At 40.5% G+C, this 24,442-nt stretch overlaps 1 protein-coding gene across 1 annotated transcript in view; it reads left to right on the forward strand.

Annotated features, from left to right (window-relative positions):
• Window positions 1–7,161: 7,161 nt before the first annotated feature.
• ASAP2 (ArfGAP with SH3 domain, ankyrin repeat and PH domain 2) overlaps window positions 7,162–24,442 on the forward strand; it is a gene marked incomplete at both ends in the record, with an annotated part of 97,306 nt that continues 80,025 nt past the window's right edge. Inside the window, one exon of the mRNA XM_082481282.1 lies at window positions 7,162–7,287. Within this exon, the coding sequence (XP_082337408.1) occupies window positions 7,162–7,287 (126 nt within the window). The remainder of the gene's footprint in view (window positions 7,288–24,442) is intronic.

Raw genomic sequence — 24,442 nt, forward strand, 5'->3', positions numbered from 1 at the left:
CATCACCAAGCAGTTGTCCTGCAGAGTAAACTAACATTTCCTACCACTTTCAATGGATTCCAGATCAGCAGCTGGTGGCAAGCAATCAATGCAGCAAAGGATGGCCCCTGAAAGGCATCCAAGGCAGCTAGTTCATCACTGCCACCTATTCCCATTCAAGGCAGGTGATCTGGCATAAGTCTGAACAGGTGAGGATTTTACCATACAAGGATACAAGACTTCAGGCTAGAAGACATTTGTGTTTCTAACTGTATTCTCCACTTTAAAGGTCAGCATATTTTATTTACCAGGCATTCATGAAGTACATGATCACATATGCTTCACTTTTGATTGGAAGCCCGATTCTGGGAGACGAAATATAGTTATGATCTTTTGTTAAATTCTGCTTAAATTCATTGCAATGAAGCCACGCTTCACTGCAATGGGGAAACTTTGGATTTCTATGCTTATTTTCCATGTTAAAGCCAGGTGAACTTCAGTCTTAGATCCCTTTTTTGACAGTCTTTCTTTCTCTGTCCTGCTCAGGCCCTAGCCGGATGAAATTGCATTTAATTTCTTAGGGTTTCATAGTATTCTAAGCTGTCTTTCTGAAGAGAGACCACTTTCTAGTTTCTAAATTCCAGTGGGGCAATGGAGCACTGGGTTTTTTGAACTGACTTTCATGAGTCTCTCCTTGACAGCAAATTTATGAGAGGAAATAAAGGTGCTTTGTGTTTGACAATAATACAGGCTTTTTTTTTTTCCCCTCCTTCTAAAAATTCTTGAATTCCTCTTGTCTCCACTCTGTGCCCATGGGAACTAATGTCTCTTCATTCCTAAACACGATTCGGTTGTCTTCCGTGAAAGTCCTGTCACCTGAAACTTTGCTGATTCTGGGACCAAATTGTAATTCTGTAATTTCTCAGAAAAGAAATCACCTTATCCCAAGTTATACATCAGGGAGCTGATGCAACAGACCACAGTGTACTGAATATGGTCTGGTGAGTGCAAAAGTGGCCCACAGACTGCTGATCTTGTTGATTTTCATTGGTCATCTAGAGCTGTAGGATCAGAGTAAGATCAAAAAGGCATGTCTAGGGAAAGGCAGTCTATCTCCATTGTGTTATCTTCTTGGGGCACAGCTGAGCTGCCGACAGGAAGGATGTGGTTCAGGGTGACGTGAGGCTTGAGAAATGACCTTCCACGATGTGCTTGTTCTCATGAATATTGATTGCAGTGGTGTTTACGATTACCAAGGTACTAGGAAGACTGAGTTTCCCTCTCCTGATGTTACCTGAAAGGTTGTGGTGGTAAGGGACAATGACAAAGTGTGAAGTAGCAGGCCATCCAGGGGAAACGCAATCTGTACAGCATGAATATTAGAAGAACCTTTCTGGGACTGTAGCAAGATAACTCTTCAGCAGTCGGTATCCCTGAGGGCTTCCCATCTGATGTGTGTTCTAGAGATGGCCCAGGGACCTGCAGCTTGATCCACACATCACAATCCAGCCTAAGGCACTGTGAGAGGTGCAGCACTTGAGGGCATCTTGAACGATCCATGCAGACATACTCAGTCTGACCCACACTGAAGTGAACACTGGATTCCAAAAACCTTCTTATATAAGACATGGGAGTAAGCACATTCATCCAGGGCATACCTTACAAATACTGTGACCATAAGACATTATTACCGAATTCAAAGAAATGGTGTAGTTCTAGCAAACCTGAGTAAGCAAAACTCCCATCATGCTGAAGGGTGTACAGACTCAGTCCTGTCAAGTTTCACCCTTTAAGTAGCATATTCCCCTGCTACTGGTTAAAATAATATCCTTTGGGAGTTTTGAGGGAAACAGCACAAAATACCAATACTCTTCTCTGTGTTTTCTTTCTTGCCTTTGACTACATGCTACCACTTCAGTTGCAGGTGGTGTTGTTACTATTAATACTAGAGAAAATAGATCTTTGTAAATTCTTCACAGAAGTCTGTGGGAGCAATGCAAGGGAACATGATTACATGGTAAGAGTGGGACAAGCATGTGCTTGTAACACAGGTTCCCAAGCAGGCACTTCCAAATGCAAAAGGACCTTAAAAATATACTTTTTGAAACTAACATTTTGAATTTGCACTTATTTGTAGAAATAAATCTCTAGAAATATACATATAACAGCAAGTACACTTTCAAATAGGAATTATTTTCAAGAGGATAATGCCACGATTGCATTCTTAAACAGCAGACACGTGCTATTCTAAAGCTGCTACAAGCTGTAATCGGTATCATTAAAATATGAGTTAGACCTCCAAAATCATTGGAGAGACTCAAAAATAACCAAATATCTGTTCTTTTAGGGGTTTGTACCTTTAGAAATCATAAGAAGCCTTTCTCCAAAACTGTGGGAACTAATTTTCAAAAGCGGAATCTGTTTTGAAAGTGTTTATCTGAACACTGAGCACCAGGGATTGATACTTGAAGAAAAATATCATAAGACTTGGGATAAAACAACAGAATCCAGTAACAAGGCTTATCACACAGTGTTTTACTTATCTGCTGTGACTTATATGTACTACATAAATTTCTGAGTTTAACATCTACTTGCCCAAAAATTGTCATCTGGTAATTAGCAGCTGACAGACTACATTTATTTGCATGCTTATTTTTTAAGTTCAAAGGTAAACAATGCAGGTAATGAGATTTTCTATGAATCACCTTCTTCTTGTGTGCCCTCAAATCACCTTTAATAGAATTAACAAATACACCTTAGAATCCTTGTAAATACAGAGTACATACAAAGAAGACCAAGAAAAAATAGTTCCTCAAACTATTTGGAGGTATCAAAGAAAGAAATTCTGTGAAAAAAAAAAAATATCAAAGAAAGACAGAGCAAATACTATGAAACGATCTGTTACTGAGATAGTCAGTGAAGGGCAATAATGACATGACTGCTGTGGAAAAAATAATTCCTTGCACATTTTCAGTCCTATCCCATGCAGCTGCTTGAAGGATCATCAAATACGCGAACCACCTCATCATGTTCTCTCCCTGTTATTTTCACAGCTCCTTTAGCATGTCCTTTCATTAAACAGACACTGACTTTTGGCTCCGTCTGATCCATGACATTAACCTCCAACTCTGAACTGTTACATTTCAAGGACACAAAGCCTCGTGCACTTTCTCTCACGCTGACCCTCATTCTTGTAATAATTCCCCCTTAATCAACCCAATCAATCTCATAAGCCTTCTTGAAAACCCTACTTAAAATGTCTTAAGAAACATTTGGGCAACAGTGTGAGAAGATCACGGACTTTCATACATACCAATAATGGTCCGGTATTTCCTTATATTCACTCAATCGCCTTTCCATTAGCTAATTTTAGATGCTCAGATCTCCAGAGGCTGCCTTATTGTTCTGTGTTTGTATAGCACCTGGTCCTTGGTTTGGGTTCTTACTTATCAGCAGTGATGCAAATAAATATTTTGACATTCAGATAAGATTTCTAAAGGCTCAAAAACCAAAGGAGAAGAAAATTATTTTTAAATCTATCTTACGATTTTGGAGATCTGACATGTTTCTAATAACAATGACTGATGAAACTATTAAAGCTGGTTTAGAGTCAGTGTAGGAAGAAATGCTTGTACAAATCAAGTACTCTCATTTTCATATCTTCTGCAAGAGAAAGAGACCTAAACCCCAAATTTCACACCACTTCATATGGAGTTGTCGTGTATACATATCCACAAGACTACAAGCTTTTCAGCAGAGCAATGTGCAGAGCTCGGATCTTTGGAAAGTGTTTTTGTTATTTATTTCTCTTTAGCAGAAGACCTCTAACTGCACGACTAGGTCAAAGATGACAGTGACATTTTATCTAGTATTAATTGCAGAGAAAGCCAGCCAGACAGAAAAGTCCAAAGCCAAGAAGAAGGAGCAGTGATGAGCAAGCACGCAGGAAAATCCTAGAGACAAAACAGTAGTACCAGATCCTGCATAAGCAAGCCTTGTTCACAGCTGTCTCATTATCAAGCCATTCCACTGCTCCACTTATTCACAGGTTCAAAGAATGGGTCTGGATGCTGAAATTAAGCGTCACTCATAAATACCTGGAGTCCAGAGTGGGCAGGTAGATGAGCCAGTATGATACGGGGACCAGAAAGTCTAATGACACTCTTGAATGTAACAGTGAGGGAGTAGAGAACGAGGATAATAATTTACTGAGGTGTTAGAACTACAAAAATGATGGAAGGGCTGAGAAAATATCCGTTCAGTGAGAGACGCGGGGCTCGCACACACTAATAAAAGTGTTACTGCAGAGTAACGAGTTGCCACATGTCAGTTGACCCACAGTCACCATCTGTGTATTCAATCTTGGTTTGTGGCCAATGCAAAGCAATTCAAATTAGCTTTGCCCTCTTTAAAAGAGGGGAGTTGATCAGCTTGGTTTATCAAGAAACAAAACTGAGAAATGATTTCATTACAGCCTACAAGAATCCCCATAGGGAGAAAAGTCTGAGTACTGAATAGCTCCTTAACCTACTGAAAAAATTGTAGTAACAAGCAATAGGTGGAAGACACAGAAATTGTGACTAGCCATTGTCATAAAACACTAACAGGAGCAGTGGATTCTCCAAACTGTTTAGTCTTTATATGAAGTATTCTAGTAGGTTCACTCAAGCAGAAGTCTTTAGCTGCAGAAAAAGGAGAGCTGAGTGAAATGCGCAGTCTGTCAAGCAAGAGGACCTAGCAGTTTCATTAGGATGGCAAATTTTTGAATGTATTAAGTTAAAGACGGGGAGATATCACTGCAGTCTTCTAACCTAACCTGATGTGTAAATATGGTCTGTAGAATTTAAAGATTCATTGCATGATGATACTGTCTTAGTTGCATATACTCCAATAACAAACTGAAGATGCAACCACCAGAAAGTACATTGATATGCTGCAGATTTGGACTACATCTGACAGAAGAGCTGTTTCAAAAAGTAAAAATCTAGTGTTATTCGCCTTTCAGACCCCAAGTTTTTCATTCCCTTCACAATTTCTAAATAAATATGCCACATTGGAAGATAGGATAGATAGTTTAAGAATGACAGTTTGGACAATAGTGTGCTAAGTATTGCTCTAAAGGTATAACCATCAGCTGGTACAAAACCAAAGATGAAACATCACACATTTTTAGTGAGAATGAATATTTATACTCAACCTGGTCACAAATATACTCATTTATTATGTGACATACAGATATGGACAAGAAGTTTAATGCATTAGCACCGGAACAATTTATACCTTTACGTGCCCCATTAACTGAACCATGCACAAGTTTTGAGGAGAGGGGTTTATAACACAAAATTATATGGAGACAGAAGTTAAAAGCAAAATAATGGTGGTGATTTTTATGAGAGAAAATAAAGAACAATTAGAATGGAAAAACTACTATGAATTAGAATAAGAAAAGGACATGCAGACAGTCGCTGCTTATTCATCTGCTTTGCTACAACCAGTAAAATAAATATGGTTGACAAGCTTCCTCATTTATGTTAAAGGAGAACTTTGTACAAGGATTGCAAAGGGCAGTAACATCTGGGTAGACTTGCATTTATTTATTTGGACATTTTACAAACTGCAGCACAAGAGTACCTGCTTACTCATCTGAATTCCCTGGAGAGTTTTAAATCACAGTAATAAAGAATCACTTATAGAATGCTAGTAAGTATATCACCAGAGGGGAGTGAAAGAGCCACAGGAGAGTTTCTGGGCCAAAATGCAGGCTTCCGAAGCTTTCTGCTCTAACAGGCTGGAAGTCCTAAGGGCTTTGGGGCCAAGAGAAACCACCACTGTGGATCACGTCCCTGTATTCCCAACACAAGCAAGCACCATGCCTGCTCAGTGACACCTTGCCTATCTCCCTTCTGCTGTGTCAGTCACGAACGCCGCTGCTGGGGCCCAGCTTTGCACTTTCTGCCTCGATTAATCCTTGTGGCTTTATATGAAGGAACAAAGTGTCTCCTCCTCTGATAACAACGCTTCCTCTTCGAGTACAGAAAAAGCTTTCTAAGAATTTAGATATAAATGTTACTTAGCCTCAATGTATTTTTGCATGGACCTCTTGGGAACGACAGCATTTCTTAACTCTAGGTCCCTCGAAACCAGGCAGCAAACTCATAAAACAGATTAAACTGTTGAAATACAGAGTACGAACTGTGAGGGAAGAGACTGTCCATGCCACCTCTGGGCAGTCACAGAGTGGACAGCACAGAGACCTGTCCTGTGGGCTTCACAGAATCACAGAATGGTCAGGGTTGGAAAGGACTTCTGGAGATCATCTAGTCCAACCCCCCGGCCAGAGCAGGGTCACCTACAGCAGGTTGCACAGGACAGCGTCCAGGTGGGTTTTGAATGTCTCCAGAGTGGGAGACTCCACACCCTCTCTGGGCAGCCTGTGCCAGTGCTCTGCCACCCTCAAACTAAAGTTTTTCCTCATGTTTAGATGGAGCTAAACCCATCCCTCCTTGCATCAGGTAGGCATCGCCCCTCACCTTCCCCTGCCCTTGGGTTCCTGCTGCTGTTGGCAAACACGATCTTAATTACATGGCTGGATTTGTCCTGCCTGTCCCTGGGATTACCCAGCCGGTGCCTGCCGTTAGACCCGCGCTGTTCCCCACCCCGCCCCCCGCCTGCCCGCTCCTCTCTTCCCCCGGCGGAGCTCGGGCGGGAGGGAAGGAGGGGGCCGCCATCTTCTCAGGGCGGGGGGCGAGTGCGTGGCTGCAGGTCTCCTCCAGGCGTGCGGAGATCGAAGGGGGGGGTGTTCCTGCGGCCGCGCCTCGGCTCGCCTCCGCCCTCTGTGTGTGTGTGTGTGCGTGAGGGAGAAAGCGAGAGGGAGGGCGGGGTGTGGAGGCAGCTCCCGCCGCCGCCGCCCCCCCCCCCCCGCTCGCCGCGTGCCCGGCCCCCGGTGCTGCGTGACCGCGCGGGGAGGAGGAGTGTGGGTGCGGGGAGTTTCCTTGTGTGGAGACGGAGGAACAACACCGCTCCAGACGGCGGGGCTGCGAGGAGGGCGCTGCCGCCGCCGGTTGCTGAGCGATGTGAGGGGGGAGCCCCCCCTGGGCCCTCCCCTCCCCCCCGGAGCCGCCTGTTTTCCCCCCCCTCTCCTCCCCTCTCCCCTCCCCTCGCCCCACTCATCCCCGCCCCGCCATGCCGGACCAGATCTCCGTGTCGGAATTCGTGTCCGAGACCAATGAGGATTACAAGTCACCTACCGCCTCCAACTTCACCACCCGGATGGCCCAGTGCAGGAACACGGTGGCGGCCATCGAAGAGGTGAGCCCCGGGAGGGGAGGCGCGGCGGGGCGGGGAGCGGGCTGCGCAGCCCCCTCCGGCCTGGCTGCTCGCCGCGGCGGCAGCAGAGAACAAGGCGCTACCGGCTCTGGCTCCTGCTGCTCCCTCTCCCCGCCCGGCCCCGAGGAGCGCCCTCGGCTGCCGCTGAGAGGAAATGGGGCTCGCCCGGGTGGAGAGAGGAAAGCAAAGGAGGGGGGGGGGGGGGGGAGTGGAGGGCTAAGGTGCTACTGCCCCCCGGCCCGCGGGGCTCCCGCTCCTCCCGCCTCCCCGCTCTGAGCTCGGCGCACGGCGGGGCAGGGGCGCCGGTCGCCCCCCACCCCCGCTTTTCCCAGCCCGGGGGCAGGGGAGCCCCAGCCCTCGCTTCTCTCTCCTGGCGCCCGGGGAACCCCGAGCCCATCGGTTCCGCCCGTCTGCCCTCCTACCTGGAGGGGTGGTTGTACTCTCCAGCCTCTCCCCCCCCCCCCGCCCCTTCCTTCACAGCGACACCTGAACCGCCTCGGCCCAGCCGCCCCTCCTTCCCGCCCCGCCAGCTGCCGTGTGGGGCTTGGGCCCGGCACCCCGGCCGTACGGGCGGCTGGAGTGTGTGTTTGCCTGCCTCCTGGCACAGGTGGGATTTACCCTTCTTTCCAGTCGCCGCATGCAGAAATTTAAACACCCTCCCCTGCCCCTCGGGCGTGTGTTTTAAGGTAGCCTTCCCTCAGGAACCGCTTCTCCGGGGTCGTGAGGCGCTGCCGGCCCTTCCCCAGAGCGGCGCCGGTTCAGCCCCCCCCAGGGCGCGGGAGCCGGAGCCCCCGCTTTTTTGCCTCCTCTTGGACAGCCCGAGCGGCGGGTACTCGGTGTGAGCCGCTTTTGCGCTTTTGTCTCGCGAAGAGAGCTATTTTTTTTTTTTCTTTCTTTAAAAATACTCGAGACGTGCCGTTAAACCTGGTAGTAAGAGCCCTCCCTACCGCGGAGGGCGGCTGCTAGCACTGGAGGGAGGGAGAGAGAGAGAGAGAGAGAGAGAGAGAGACACTCTTTTCCCTCCTGTTTCAAATCAGAGGGAAATCTGGGACAGGTCTGAACACAGTGAGAGCACATTCCACATCCCAGTCATATACGCACGGTGAAATAAGAAGCGTCTGTGTACCTTGATTCCTCTAGCAGCTTCTCTGAAGTAACTTGGGGGGGGGGGGGGAAATCCTACTTGTGATACAGATTAATTTGCTCCATCTACCTGTTACATCAGTTCTTACACTGTGTGTTTAGTTGATTTGCTTTGCAGTAAGCATATATTTTAAAATAGCCTCTTCAGCAAAAAGAATCTTGTCAGTAGTTGATGTCCCTTCTTACAAAAGAACTGCCACTAGCAATGGATTATTAACGTGTCTTAAGTGAACAAAACCCAGGTTAGGTGTTTAAACACCCTTTTCAAGATTTTCCTGTTTTGCCAGTTTCCAAAACCACTAAAGCAAGGAGTTGAATTGAAAATAATCTGCACAGAAGGAATTACTGTTTTGTTCCTGAGGTAATTTTCTTCCCTGCAAGCTTGCACTTAAATGCCTGGATTTAATTGTACTTTATGTAACCTGATAGTCTTAAGATCGACAATTCTGTATCAAAGACAACTATTTTTTTTAAGGAACATGTATAATAGTGAATCATTTCAGTTGTAAGGTAGAGCTGCCTAATACTTGATGAACACAAATTTGAAGTTAGTGTAAGCATTTGGGTCAAAAGCAGTTTTGCTAGATTTAGAAATTTTTATTACCAGTCTTACAAAAACTAAAACTGGTCTTTCTCTAAGCCTCAATTTGTAAAGCTGTGAAAATGTTCTAAGTTGCAAAAATGTCATAATTTCTCAGACAAAACATGCAAAAAAGTTTGTTTTTCATTTTCATGTCTGATGATACAAAATTTATATTTGATGGCATGAAATTTGTAACATATATATCTTAAGGTCTTTTAAAGATTCAACTCAATAAGTTGTGTCTTGAAAATCTTGTTTTTATGTTAGGAAAATAATATGCATTTTAAAATTTGAGTATGGTGGATTCCTTATTTAGTCTGCCTGCTTGGCATTTGTTTTTGTGTCATATCTCTGATACACTGCTGCTTGATTTTTAAAGAAACTCAATCAGTAGGTTAAATTTTTCTTTGTATCTCTGCGTATTTCAGATATTAGACACTGTCTGCTAGCTTAGGTACAAAAATGATCTTTTATGATAATGATGATAAAGAATGTGCATAGTGTCTTACAGATCTAAGTAAAGTTTGCAAGGCAGGAGATGAGAGATTGCACTGGCTATAGCTGTTCTTAATAGTATTGATCTATCTGGCATTTCTGGCAAAATATCAGCAGTTGCTGCCTGTTTGTGCTGCTGTCTGTCCTAGAGCATGTGTTGAAATGACTACTGAATTTTTTTCTTTGTGATTTATCAGGAGCAACAAACAAATTTTCATGGTTTCAAAACTGAAAATTTTTTTCAGACCAAGACTTCTTTGGTTTGGAAATACTGAGCATGGCAGGCCTGGTTTTTCAGGTTGAATGTGATCCTTTGATAAAAAGCTGTCTATAGATTGTGTAACAGAAAAGTCAGTGCTCAGCACCTTTTTTTCTAAAAGGCTAGGCAAGAATTAGTTCATCAGCTCACTAGGAACTAAGACTTAGTAAAGTCTAAAAATGTACAGGTAATACAAAGAACATTTGCGTTTCCAGTGTCACAAGTACTGTGAGGCATCAGTTTCCAGCATGCGCACATGCTGCTGTGTTGCAGTAAACAGTACGGTTCTGAAAACTAGGAAGTCTGGTTGTGTATGATTTAGGGAATGTGTTACTTAAAACAGATAATAGGTAAGTTGAAACCGTGCTGACTGCTGGCATTGTGTATGCATTGATTTTAACAAGTGACTGTAAGAGCTAGTTTATTAACTGAAGACAGTTAAGTTTTCGTTTTCCAGGATACTGTATAGATGTATTAAGTCAACAAATTAACTGGTTAATACTGATACCTTGAGGATGTCTCTTAACTGCTTTTCCCAGCAAATCTGATTCTAGAATGGACTATGCAACTGCCTGCATGAACCCAGCTTGAAGTCCCCCAAGCCTCGCACTCCCTTGGAAGCAGAGGCACAGGGGGGGGCACTGCAGAAGCACAGGAGGTGGGGGCTAGTGTGACTTGATAGCTGGCGCTCAGCTCTGTGCAGACACAGATATCTGTTTCCAGATCCCAATGGGAAGTCTTTTGCACTTATCATTAACACTGCTGGCTACCAGTTTTGTAATTCTGGCTTAGTTAATTAGCAGGTATCTAATAGTGTCTTAAAAGTTTAGTTAACGAGGCTTTGCTTTCAGTGATGGAGAGGAAAAGGCTTGTTGAGTGAGGAAATCAATAAGATGTTGGGCAATTATAAGTGTATATTTTACCGATATGTCTCTGTGGGCAATGGTATTGCCTTAAATTGCTGTTTTCTGAACTTGGATTAACTGACCTCTGTCAGTTGCAGAATATGATTGATTTTTACTATCAGTGGAAAATACTTCAAGTTTTACTGTTTTATGTGATTGTATACACTGATTATAGACCCTGGATCATGGCTTTTGAGATCACCAGAAGAGCCTGCATTGCAGTTTGGGAACTGGTGCCTATTCAAACACTTGGAGAAAGAAAATCTGATCCTGTGCTCTTGGTAGTGAAAAAGGGATTAGGAAAGGCACGCTCATGGAACACAACGTGATTTCAAAGGAAAAGGAATCGTATAATTTCTGCATTGTTCTTAGATTAGGATGTTGCTTAGCAAAATGCTGGGAATCTTTAGCTTCTGCTAAAACAGAATTACAGGTGAGCAGAATATGCCGCAGGCCCTTACAGGTTACTGTTTAATCTTTGCATGTATGATAGTCACTAAGATTAAACAAGTTTTAATTGATAGAGTGCAGAGCGTAGTCACATGATTGGGGGAGGGGTTGCTTGAAATCAGTAATCTAGTCTGACAAATGCAGGTTTTTTTAATTGACTGTTTCTATTAAAGGTCCCAGGATCTAAAAATGTGTGGTGACCATTCTTAAGCTATGAATGCTTAAAAACCTGATTTTAGTACTGCTGTTGCTTAGAACATACACATGTGCTATAAGTTAAATAAAATAGCCCCTAAACTGTAATGGAGCCTGCAAAATGGTCCTAATACCTGTGATCATTAAAGATTTTTTAGAAATTATTCTATAGAGTGATTTAATGAATAGAATCCAAGTGTGCTTTTTTTTTTTAAGTGCGGATTAAGTTTTGGAATAAAGATTGGAACTGCAGTCCATAAAAATCCTGCCTATTTAATTTTGATTTACGTGTTTATTGTGGTCCAGTTTTTCTGGACCTAGAAAGAAGGGCCAGGGGGCTGTTGTGCAGGCTACTATGTAAACAGAGAGTAGCAAACAGTTCATGTGCTGAAGGCATTTCCATCTTAGTAGGACTTGAGGTGCAAAGTTTACCCGCCTACTTAAACTTCACTGCGTGCACGGATTTCCCTATAAAGAGAGGAGAATGGAAACATCGAGACAAGTTTAATAGGTTACTGGAACACTGTCCCCAGCAAAGTAGCACTTGCTACTGAGATGAATGTGTTGTAGGAAGTAGACAGAATGAACATGTAGTGGAAAGATGTAAAATATACAACCAAAAGAAACAGTACAGTGGTACCAAAGATGATCTTAGTTCTCTGGATAGAAGTAGATTTTAATTGTTTGGGGTCTGTCTAAAAGCCGCTCTCCAGGAATTTTTGTAAAATCTGTGAAATTAATGTCAAAACCATAGCTTATGATTTCAAATCTCTACTTGCCTTTGTTCTATAGGTCCTATTCCATGATTATTGCACCTCAATGATGCTGTTATTTTACAGTTTAAAAGATTTTTTTTTTTTTTTTTTTTTTTGTAATTTCCACTCCTAGGAATGCAGCATGTCATTTCAGTATCAAACTCTTTTCTTCCTCACTGTCGCTTATAATGCAAGTTTTTGTATTGGAAATGGCAACAACTTTTTGCCACCTAAGGCAGTCCCACAGTTTTCCACCAGCTTGGAGACGTGTTAAGGCATCGATCCTTATTAAATTTTATTCACTCTTCTACATTAAAATTCTGTAATGATCTCTGCTCCATTTTGGTTCTGCAAAGCTAACCGGGGTGAGAGGTAATAACAGCTTGGTAGGGTGGGCAAATGTGAGACTGGATATATGCATACACATGTGTGTTTTTAAAATTTATGTTTTTCCCATTGTGTGTTTTTTTGCTTGTTAAGTATTTAGGACTGGAATTCTGTCTTTCTATACTACATGATTGTGACTTGCTTTTGAAAGCTGTGTAAAGAAGGTGTTTTTGTATGCTTTGAGAAGCAGTAGGAAATGTCATATATTGTAGTACATTTTTTACTACTATTATTTGCCTATTTCCTTTCAATAAAATGTATCTTTGTGCCTCCTATAATGTGCTCTTTGGTAGAATGTATCTGCACACTTCTCTTACCTCATTATGAAATACAGTTCCATTAATACAGGTTGTTTAAAACTTTTTTTGTTCAACTTCTGCTTCCTTTCTGGAATCATGATTCTCTGTCATCAGCATCCAAAGAGGTTTCTGGAAAAGTCATTATGACACAAATGGTATGATGATTTCAAAAGGAGTGTGGGAATCTTTTTCTTTTTGAGAGAAATATAGAGGGTGGAGATTGCAGAAATACAGGAGCTAAACTGTAGGTCTTTAGCTGGAGCTTTGTGCATATTTTAAAATAACTTAATTTAAAAATTAAAAAAAACCCTTAAACCTTTAAAGTACAGACAATGTGCAGTCAGTTAAAACAATTTCAAGCCATCTAAGTAGATTGCTGTGCACCTTTCCTTGGTGCATTTGATGATGCATCTGCTTCCTATTATCAAATGCCCCCATTCCCCATAGGAGGATTAATGGAAAATATGTACATTTCTGAAGTATTTTACTAACTGTGGCTTTTGTCTTTTGATTTCTTTTTTTTTTTTTTTCCCCTAGTGCCACTGCATTTCTCAGAACCATCTTATCTGGATTTAGTGTACTTCATGTTGATGCTAAAAGAGAGTAGACGTGGAAAGTGGCTGATTCTGCTTTGGTTTAACCCACCTCCACTACTACTTCTCATCTTCATGTTTTTCTCTGTGTACCATAGTATACAGCAATGCTGGGTAAAGGTGAGGCCTTTGTTCTGAAAGATCTTGCAAAGTCACAGGACAAAAGCCTGACCCCTGCTCCAAAGCACTTACAGTCCACATGTCAAGTGGACATGGCTGATGAATACAGGTGGAGGAATCAAAAAAAAAAAAAACCAAACCAACCTTGGCGCACCTGACTTGTATACTCTGTAGCTGAACCACTGTGAAGTAGTTTCTTTTTATTCATATGCATTAGGGTAGTGGTTCTTAGACATTTTAGTTCAACTCTTAAATCTTTTTTTTTTTTATATAATTTACACCTTACATATGTGTGTATATATGTATATATATATGGCATACAACCACTCCCTGTCTAAACTTTTGCACCCCAGCTTCTGAGCCTCACTCTTAACAACCTACATGATCTGTCTGCCCCATTTCCCTAGAAACAACCTTTGCACCTGAAGCTCCAGAAAAGTTGGGCCTACCCCTATTTAGGTTAGCTCTTCCCCTATTTAGGTTAGCTCTTTCAATAGATATCAAGCTTCTCTATACTTTCTCAATGTTTACAGTCTCCTTTTCTCTCTTATTTTCTTGAAACTCCTTTGCTACAGAGGTTGTGGGTGCTTTGCCCTACCTCTGTGGAGCTGCCTAGCCTTGGCCCAGCCCTGTCCATGGTACTAAGCCATGGCTGGGGCTCAGATGTGCTTCACACTAAGCTGGGGTGTCTCTCATGCATGGGCTAGTACCAGGAATCTTCACTTTCTGTCAAATCAATGTTATAGTCTTCATGAAGTTGCTAAAGAGGGAATAAGAGATGTTCTCTGGGTGAAATCTTTCTGCAGCTTCTCTAGCTGTGGGGATATCTTCCATTTTCACTCCCATTCCCATTCTATGTTTAGTGATCTGTATAGCTCAGGACAGTTTGTAGATGCTATAAAGCATAAATATTGGTAAGAAAAGCACCAACTAAGCATTGATAGGAAAACATGAAGGTGTGGTTTTAAAAAAACAAACAGGTGTTTGTGGCTGGAGTTAGTCTGATCAGAGGGAGAGGGAGTCATGAGTGAAAAAGAGATGACTGATGTTGCCTACTAATAAGTATTAGAATCAAAGACCACTGTCTTACATATGATGCAAAGGAGAGTGCTGTTACAAGTATGGAGAGGGATTCATTGCATAGAAGACAAACCAAAAGGTTTAGTATCATGAATGGATGTGACTGAGGAAGACTGTATTTGTCAAGGCCGGAATGTTGAAATAATGAAAATTAAATTATGAGATCATGAATAAAAATATTTAGCTTAGAGTAAAAGGCTGTAATTTAGAGTTACTCTGCAGAAGAGAGCTGCATCATCAATGGTAAGCAGGTTTCAGTTTAAGAGAACCTGTTGGTTTTGGTCTGTTAAAGCTGGCTGTCTGTTAACACTGCAAGTATGGGGGAAGAGTGCAAGAGGAATAAATCAGAGCTGTATTTCAGCCACATTATGGTCAGGCATCTGAGACGGCAAGCCAAGATGCTGACTTTTACAGAAGCAAATAGACAGAAGCAGGAGAAGCTAATGTGAGAATTGGTGATTTAAAGGCAGGAATCAAGTGGATGTTGTGGAGGAGACTGGAAACAAGTGAAGTGTTTGTTGAATGGTTGGGGCTCGATTCATTGTGTACTTAAAGCAAAACAAAGAAATTAAAAGCAAAAGCAAGACAAAGCAAACAAAAAAATTATATTTAGGGAAAAAGTCATTAAGCTGAGAGCTGATGAGGTCCGCGGAACTGAAGAGTGTATGTACTAAAGTATGAAGAATGTTTGTGAAGTATGCCAAGAAAGGGGAAAATTATGGGGAAAAAATACAGACTTGAAGCACCCCAAGAATGTCACAAATGAGCAGAACCTGTCAGAAATAGGAATAAAAAGCCAAGTTGTCAGAGGAAAGTTTTGCATTAAAGAGTATGTGTAAAGATAAAAAACAAATTTGCAAAATTCAAGTTTCTTTAGGAATGACAGCAGGTAGTAAAGAAAACAAACCCACTCTTGAAGCACATAGAGTCGCGAGCAGAAATAGAAAGGATAATATGCATTTAGAATGTTGTAGTATTAAATATAATGTAGGTATTGCCAAATCTAAATGAGTGCTCTGCTGCAGTTTTTGAGCAGAAAGTGTGGGAGAAGGTAGAATGGATAGCAGGAATAGAGATGCAAGTAAGCAAAGCAATAAATAAGACTCGGAGCATAAAGCACTCAGTTTATTTGGGCTGGTTAATGTATTTTCCAGGATTCTGAAAGAACTAGGATGGAAACTAGTAAATGCTCATAACAAATCCTCTGAAGACTAGGATGATATCTGATTTAAGCACAGAGGGTTAAAAAAGCAGGGGTGGAGGGAAGAGGAGAAGTATTTACAGCTAGTAAAAATGATTGCACTGGGTGCAGAAATGCAGACCATGACTGTTAAATTGAGGAGACGCTCATATTCAAAGATTGCAAGTGTCCCTGGGTGGCTAACAAAGTAACCAGTTCCCGTTCCTGCTTCCAGAAATGCTTGAAAAATACTGTAAACAAGTATTTACAGCAACTGCCACTGCTATGCAAGAAGAGAGTACTTTCATGTTTGTTTTCATTTTTTAAGTTGTAGCGTAGTCAGATGTGCAAGAACTTCACATCAGGAGAAATTGTGTGGCTCCTTGTTTACTCTTGCAATGGTGCTGGAAATTTGTTATGGAAAAACAGAATCACTGAGAACTGTACTTGAAAAGCTTGACAGGGTGATTACACCCAGGTTTTATGTAAAGTTAAAATCTCTGCTTTGGTCCATTTTAACTGAGACAGATATTCCCCCCTGCCCTTAAGCCTAGCTGGAAAATGTAGATCAAGTTATGGGACAAACAGAAGTTTGTAACTATTGATTTTAGTGCAAGCTGGTGGTTCTATTGTTTCATTTCTTTTCCTACCCTTCTCCCCCACACAGACACATGTTTGTTAGCAGAAAACTCAAGCTCTTCTGTATGCAAAATGCTTACTGTATGTAGTTGCTCTCAGTGGGGACAGAGACATAAGCTGGAAGAGTTTTGGTATTAGATACAAGATTTTCTGTGATTAAGATGGCCATCAGCTTCTTTTATTTGGACTATCTCCAGACTTCTTTCATGAAGTTTACATCAATGTAGGGATGAAGGGGAGGAGTAAATTTGGCTAGGAACAACAAAGAATGGGAACACAAAAAAAAGTAAGACTCAGGAAGTAATAGACAGCTGAAATGTCTAAGAGGTAATGTGAGGATCAGTCAAAAGGGAAGAGCAAGGAAATGGGATCTGGATTCAAGACAAACTGGGAGTCAAGAGAGTCATTCAGGGGCCGAAGTACTGTCATGGCATATGAGGAGAGGAGGGTCAGGAATTGGCATATAGGCAGAAGCATTAAGGAGCAGGTAAGGAAATGCATCAAAAGTCTAAGGAAGTTCAGAGGAATCAGAATTTACAGGAACTGCAAAGGAAGGGGGAGTGCAGCAGTGTTTATGCAGAAAGTAGGATGAAAACACCAGGCGGAGAATGTGGAGGGAGGGCTAATGTGAAAAGGATCAGTATAGTAAGGAGGCAAGCAGGGATACAGGGAAGGGATAGTGATGGAGGAAAGTGGATAATGGTGACACCATAGCTACATCCTACACTGTAGTTTAGGAGAGTGGAAGAAGAGTCCTGCATTATATATATCCAGAAAATGGGATATAGTAGGAAGTACTATGCAGACTTCATTAGCTGATGTATTTGTCTCAATTTTATTTGGAAACAGAAAATAATTTACCTTATGGGGCAGAATTTATTGATGGAGGAACTGAGATACAGCGCTGTAACTGAATAGCTTTTTTTCTTATGAGCAATGCTGCTTTGCAGGAAATAAGCTTGGATAGTGTGATTCAGTACTTTTTATCTAGAGTTGTAGGCTTTGTTTTCAAGTGAGTAAGTGTTGGACAGAATTTGAAAAATTTGCTTCTTTGTGTATGTGAACTCTTTCACAAAAATATTTACAATGGAAGTGACATATTGTGCAGTGAAGTATTTCTTCAGAGTATATTTTTTAAGAGGTCGCTGTAAAAGTTAACATGAAAGAACTTATAGTATAAATTCTAACATCTGACCCGTTAAACTGAGAAGAAATAGAGAATTGAGAGGGAAGGCTGAAACTCTGCTCCTCATTGTCTCGGAGCAGTATGCTGTATAGAACCATCTGCTGTTTGTGGACCCCTCAGCTATCCCTGATTAAAGATCAGATTATTAATGTAGTTCTAGTCTGAATCTATAATTCTGTCTAGGCATTATGCTAAGTATGCGTGCAGATACATCAAAACAGCTGAAGTGATTAGAGCTGAACAAATTACTTGTACATTCCTGCAAGCTTTGTACTACATTTAGAAGGCCTACAGGAAAGGAAGAAAGGGATGAAGCGATCTGAACACTCATACGGATTATTTTCTCATGTTTTATGGTTTCTGTTCTTTGTTAGTGAAAGATTTCTTTCCTAGGTTATGCATTTTCAAGGAAACTTAGACTGTGTTCTAGGGAAGTCAACTTAGAAACAAATGCATTTACTAATCATTTTAAGCCCCTTCAATCAAACAGGATTACTCTTTGGCTATAGCAATAGGAGTGGAAATTTCCTTAGCACATGCAAACACAGAACCCTTGCTCTGTTGTCACATGCGAAACATGCAGTAGAGAGTCTTGCAAAGCACATGTTTTTAATCGTTTGTTTTCCAGAATTGTAGGTGTATGTTACACAACAACAGAAAAAATACCAGCAGAGTCCTCCTACACTTTGAGCTCCATGTAGACTAGATGCTAGCTGTGCTGAAGAGAGTAGCATTGAAGAAGCAGTGAAGTAGTAAATCTTTTCTAAGCTGCTTTTTGTTTGGTTTCATTCATTCTTTTGCTTAGTTCATTCTCTTCTGTTGCTTCACTGCTCTGGTTGTGGATGACAAGCTTTTCATGTAAGTATTTTCGGTCAGTCCTTTCTGTGCTAGGGATGGAGTGGTAGTGTTTGCTACTGCCTTCCCTGTCCCCCGAAGCATATGGTTGTGGTGATTGTGCAAGGACACATGGTGCTTGGTTACATAGATGTTCAGGCATTTGTCTCTTCAGTTTTAGTCAGTTGATACAGTAGCTGTTTCCTATTTCTTTTAAGAACACAGCAAAAGTGCTGATAGGCCTGGGCCTGCTTCTCTGTTCTAAACTGCTTCAATTTTAAAAACAGAAGTTGTTCAGTGTTTTGTCTTGGGTAGTGGCTGTGTCTGAATTTAGCTTCCGAATGCTCAGTGATATAGAGAAGTACTGTTTACTCAATTTTATAGATATCTTCTCTATATGTGAACACCCTAATTATTTTGGCAAAGGTCACCTTGGGGGAAAAGCTTTTATTTTTACATCAAATATGAAGTAAGTGGGTGTTCTATATGTACTGTTTGGTAAGCTAATAATTGTGTGACTTAAGATTCACTTACACTTCTAGAAAGCTGTCCTTAGTGACATGAGTGCCTGAACTGTTAATTTTAGTTGTAGTCAAAGCTGTTGAAATTCCAGCAGAATTTAAGATCATTGTTTTCAAGACTGTAATACTGTCTTGAGATTTCTCTAGTTGGGCACCTGAAATGAATGACAATATACGACAGTTGGATGCATTCTTTCATTTTAAAACAGATTTCCAAATGGAAATTCATACAATATTATGTTTATGCATTTGTACAACAAGAACTCATGCTCCTTACTGATAGTACAGTGTGACAAAACATCAACAAGATGAAATCAGTGCAATTTCTTTTTTCTATTTGACCAAAAGGGGAAGATACTGATGTTATCAAATCAAAATGTTATGTTATCAAAATGTTTGATTGCCGTAAGTTGGCTAATCTTATATTTGCATTAGCTGCTGTTAATTATGCTATCGTCCAGTTACTTTTTAATGGGGAAAAATATATTAATATCGAGAGACCATGCAGAGATTTTCAAAGGTGGAATACTGAATTATAGAGAGGTTGGAGTGAAAATCACAGGCTGAAGTCTGGAAACCACTATAGAATAGAAATAATTTTCAAGTGTTTCAAGAGAAAATGAGTTTTATCATTTGACACTGGGCTTTTCATGTGAGAACTGGTGAAGGAAACTGAAAGGTTAACTACACAAAATGTATTAAATTATAAAAGGAAATAACTCTTCACTGAAGAAAACTAAGCTGTAGTAATTCATATCCCACCAGTATTAGAGGTGGATGCCTTTAATAAATTTCTACCCTAATAATAGAGAGGTGATGTCTGATGTATTGCTTTACCTCTGATTATCCTGATTTTGACAGCTGGTTCAGTGTTTCCTAAGGAATACTTGGTACATTTGAGGTGATTTTTCTTTTCTTTTTCTCTTCTGGAGTCCCCTCTAGTTACCTGCTGTTCTTTGTTGTGGGAGTGTGGTCTCCTAAAAGTTCCAGGTCTATCATGAACTAGGTAAAGTTTGCATACCTCTTGTTCCCTTTCAGAATGGCCACCTCATATATATATCTGCCAAAGATGTTTGTAATACAGATTTTACTATTTATTTCTGTTAAGAAGTTCTCAGAGGCCTCTTAAGACTGAGATCTGATTGTGCTGCGTTGCTGTAGACTCTTCTTTTCTTGGTTAATTTCTGGTCCCTAGAATTATTGGATAAATAAAGAAGATAAACAAAGGAAAAGTCAAAGGAGTGCTGGATGGGGAGGGACAGGTCATTTTATGGCATCCAGTTGATCTGTGCACACACCACAGATGTTTTTGTTTTTTAGGGTAGAGTAAGTGCCTCACATATAGGGAAAACTTACAATTTAGTTCTTCCATCATTTTATAGAGATTGCAGCTGGGATGTCTGCCTGGTTCAAGTAGAGGGTTTGAAGACTACTAAAATCAAATTAGACCATTGATATGGGAACCTTTGAATATCTGGAAAGTGTTTCCTTTGTTGATTACTCCCATAAATAACTAAAAATTCTCTATTCAAAAAGCTTGTCATATGCAGAATAAAAGGGCATTATGTTCTGCAAAGATTAATTCTTGTTGGCTCTGATGGTGTATAAAAGGATTTAATACTAGGGAAAAGAGTACTGAATTGCGAAATCTGCAAAAGGAAAATCCCATCAGCCCAGCTCATCGCAAATGCTGTTGAGCGCTACAGGGTGAGGATCAGCCTCTTCCAACAGCTGGGCTCTGAAGCATGAAGGGCTTTGATGGATGCTGACAGCAGACAGAAATGCGAAAACATGAAGCTAGAGAAAAGTCTCTTGCAGACTGAGTACCGGAGAATTTTGACATGGGTAAAAGGATGGTAAAGTTTACTTGGCTGTTCAAGGCAGTCGTCACTGGAACTTTCTTATCTATGTTACTTTGTTTTTACATAATGACATATCTTAGGATGTTGAAGCATGTAATACTAAATACATGGATATGGATATCAGGAATTGGCTAGTGCAACTGGAAAATTAAACAGCAATTAAATAATAAATAAGGGAGTTCTATTTACACACCCTTTGTTTAATAATGAGCCACTGGAAAGATTAAGTGTGTCAAGTCTATTACGTTGCTTTTGAGATCTGTCTTTAAAGTCCAGCCATCTTGTTTTTGAAAGCAGATAGTTGCAATGTTGGTGGTGAAATTATGAAAAGAGAAGGAAAGTATATTTCTCAGTATAAAAATTGGTTAATGCAGGAGGTGAATGTGTTCTGGAGAACTAGTTGGCATGAGCGACCTCTATTCTTTTCTCTTAGGCAAGAGGTTTTACTATACAAAAATGCTTGGTGTCTGCCCCCTGCTTAAGTATCTGTTGTCTTTCCAGTTTTATGTAGCGAGGGAAGCATGTGAAAATTGAATGATTAATACACAGATACAGCACCTTTTTTTGTTAGGTGTGCAACAGTAACATGTAGCAACATGTATTAATGATGTAAGATTTTGTAGGCTCTGAACCTCCAATTGGGATTTCTCTTTACTGATGGAAGTGGTTTGTTAGAGAATTCTGATTTTTAGACATCACTTCTTTTATTTAATAAAAAATGTCATTATATAAAGTCACAATGCTCAAGTGTGTGTGTTGTATACAACATACAGCAGTGTCAAATTTTTCCATCTTTTACCTTTGCAACAAAATTACCTTTTACTTACTAGTATTGATTTCCCAAACCAGTGGTATTACCTCTTTCTACCATGTATACCCCTAGCTGTATGCACAACAGTTTAGAGCAGAAATGTTTACTACACTTTTCTGTCAGATAGACCAGTGCTTGTTCAAACAGATTGCCTTGGCCTTGCGCCCATAAGAACCACATACCCAGATGCTGGAGGAATAATGCTTGTGTGGAAAGGGACTTTGCAGAGACATTTCTGCCATAAACCCTGTCCTTTTTATTGCATGTCTATCTCTGTACCTTCACAGTAGACAGGTCTCATGCCAAAGAGCTTATTTATACAAATTAACTGTTGTAGCAGCTGTAGGTTATAACGTTCTGGAACATTTCTTCACATGCACACTCCAAATAAAGTAATTACCCAAAATTAAAATTTCTAAAATTATTATTCTTCTATAATATGTTCGAGGCTAGAATGCTTTGCCCCAGACTATGCTTGTGAGGTTTTTTTTTTTTCCACCCTTTGTATCAGTCCCTCCCTGAATGCGCCAGCTGATCAGTGGAAGGAAACTGGAGAGGATTTAGAAAAGAAACTAATACATGGAGGGAGGAAATGACATAACAGTAGGAGAATGGAAATAGGATTTTAGAGGGGGATAACATACTTTAGGAAGTCTTTTACCACCTTTGGTAACAGAAAAGTGGACTGAGACCAGCAGTGTAGACAGTTCATTTCTAATAGAAAAATAACAACTGAGATAGAATGTCTGTGGATATCTCTGATCTTTTGAGTCAGAGAGGATTAATTACAGCAAGTATCAGATTGCGTGTAAAGATACACCAGAAAAGCCAAACAACTGTGCTTGCTGGGTATGAGTATTCAAAACTTGCTATTGCTACTTTTTAAACAAGACCAGTCCAGTAAGGCACAAGAGGTGATTCTTGCTTGCTGTTTCTACAGTAATTATTTGATCACTTCTCTTTTCCTTGCTAACTGACCAAATTTCTTCCTGTGTCCTTTTGTTTTTGGAAAAGACGTTCCTATTTGCATTCAGAATCTGCAGCAGCCTCTGACATTACTACTTATTCTGAAATACTAGAATGGGTGAAGTACAGGAGAATTTATGGCTATTGAGTAGCCCGATATTTTAATGCATTTTGCTAAAATTAAGAGTGAGATTAGATTTTGTTTTAAAGATATACTGGTTAAGATAATTGTTTATATTGGATCTAAAGTCAGTGTGGGAATATTTTATTTGTATCTGTCAGGTAGATGTGCAGTATAGGGGAGAACACATAGGTTCCTGTCTCCAGGATTATTTTTCAAATGACTTGAGGATTTATTTTCCAAAATTTTGTTATTGCTTTAGCAGTACTTCCAAGCGTTGTTGTTGTTCCAATGGACTCTTTATTTTTTTAAATAAAAAAAAAAAAAAAAAGGAAAAAACCCCAACTGGTTGCCTTGAGACTTTTCACAAATTCAGATCCAGTTCTGTGAATACTTTCAGCAAAAACCCCATACAAATAACCAAAAATGTGAAATAGTTAATTTTAGCCTTTCTAAAATGAAACTGCTGTGGGTAAGAAGAAAGGAATGTATTGGAGACTTTCAACTGTTTTAAATAAAAAATAGAGCAAAGATAATGGCCTCCTGCTTCCCCTTCCTCCCTACTTCCCACAGCAGGCTGTCATGCAGTCATGAAGGCACTCGTACCAAGCTGAGAGAAGTTGAGTTTAGTTTTTTTTCATTCCCTTTTCTGGACTTAGAAAAAGGACTTCTTGTTTCTCCTCAGAACAGCCTGGTGGGCTATGTAGTCTTTCTGGTTGAGAGTTTCTCAGTCTTGTTTTTAAACTGATTGCTGGAAACTGTGAGATTATCCTGGGGAAGGATGTGTATCTGCTTTGCTTTGCTCGCTGCCCTAAACATCTGCTGTTGGCCACTAGTGATACAGGATATCAGATTAAATGGAGTGTTGATATGACCCAGTACAGCTATTTTTCTGTTCTACTACAGATAAATAATTATTTTCTGGGCCACAAAGAAATAAGGCACTGGTGTAAGGACACTTGCATAAGATAAAGACCCAGACTTCTGCTGTAAGTTTGGCACAAAAGATGTTTAATGACCATCTAACTACTAGAGCCTGGGGACTCTCCATTTATGCTGCTGCTGCCCTGTTTTTCCCCATACCCTTTGGTTCTGTAAAAGATGCCAAAGTCATCTTTGGGATGTTCAAAATGTTCAAAAAAAAGCCTTCCTGCTATTTTTCCTCCCCCAATTAAATATGATAAAAATAGAACAGTTTGTTTTCCCCCCACTCCACTGAAAAGAGCAAATATACATTAATTTTTTGTGCCAGCCTGAAATGTATTAAATATCTTTATTAATTTGAGCCAATAGCCCTGTCAGAAGAGAGAAGCCTGTATATTGCACAGAGATTTTTTTTTTCTTTTTTTTTTTTAGGGAAGCAGCAATGAAATGTTTGAACATTGTATTTCCCAGTAGGCTTAAATCTTTCTAAATGTGAGAAGGACTCAAACAGCTGTATTATTATTATTTTAAAGTGTCAAGGCAGATTGTGGCATATGAAGTAGGATGTAGAATATCATTTCAGGAAGTTTCAGTAACCTCGGACTGATTTCTTCCTGGTAAGATGGGTTTGGTTCTAATTAGTTGGCACATTTTATTGTTCAGAGTAGAAAGCTTTGAAGCAGTTAAAATGGAAATTGGCCTTTGGCAAGTGAAACTGGACCTTGTTCCTACACAAGGAAAAAAGTTTTGCTACTAATAATTGGTAGTTGAGTCCATCCCTCTCTAGTGCTCATTTTAAAAGTTGTGTTTTCTTCTATTTATTTTGATA

The sequence above is a fragment of the Vanellus vanellus genome (genome assembly GCF_965231255.1).
Source record: "Vanellus vanellus genome assembly, chromosome: 3".
Lineage (NCBI taxonomy): Eukaryota > Metazoa > Chordata > Aves > Charadriiformes > Charadriidae > Vanellus > Vanellus vanellus.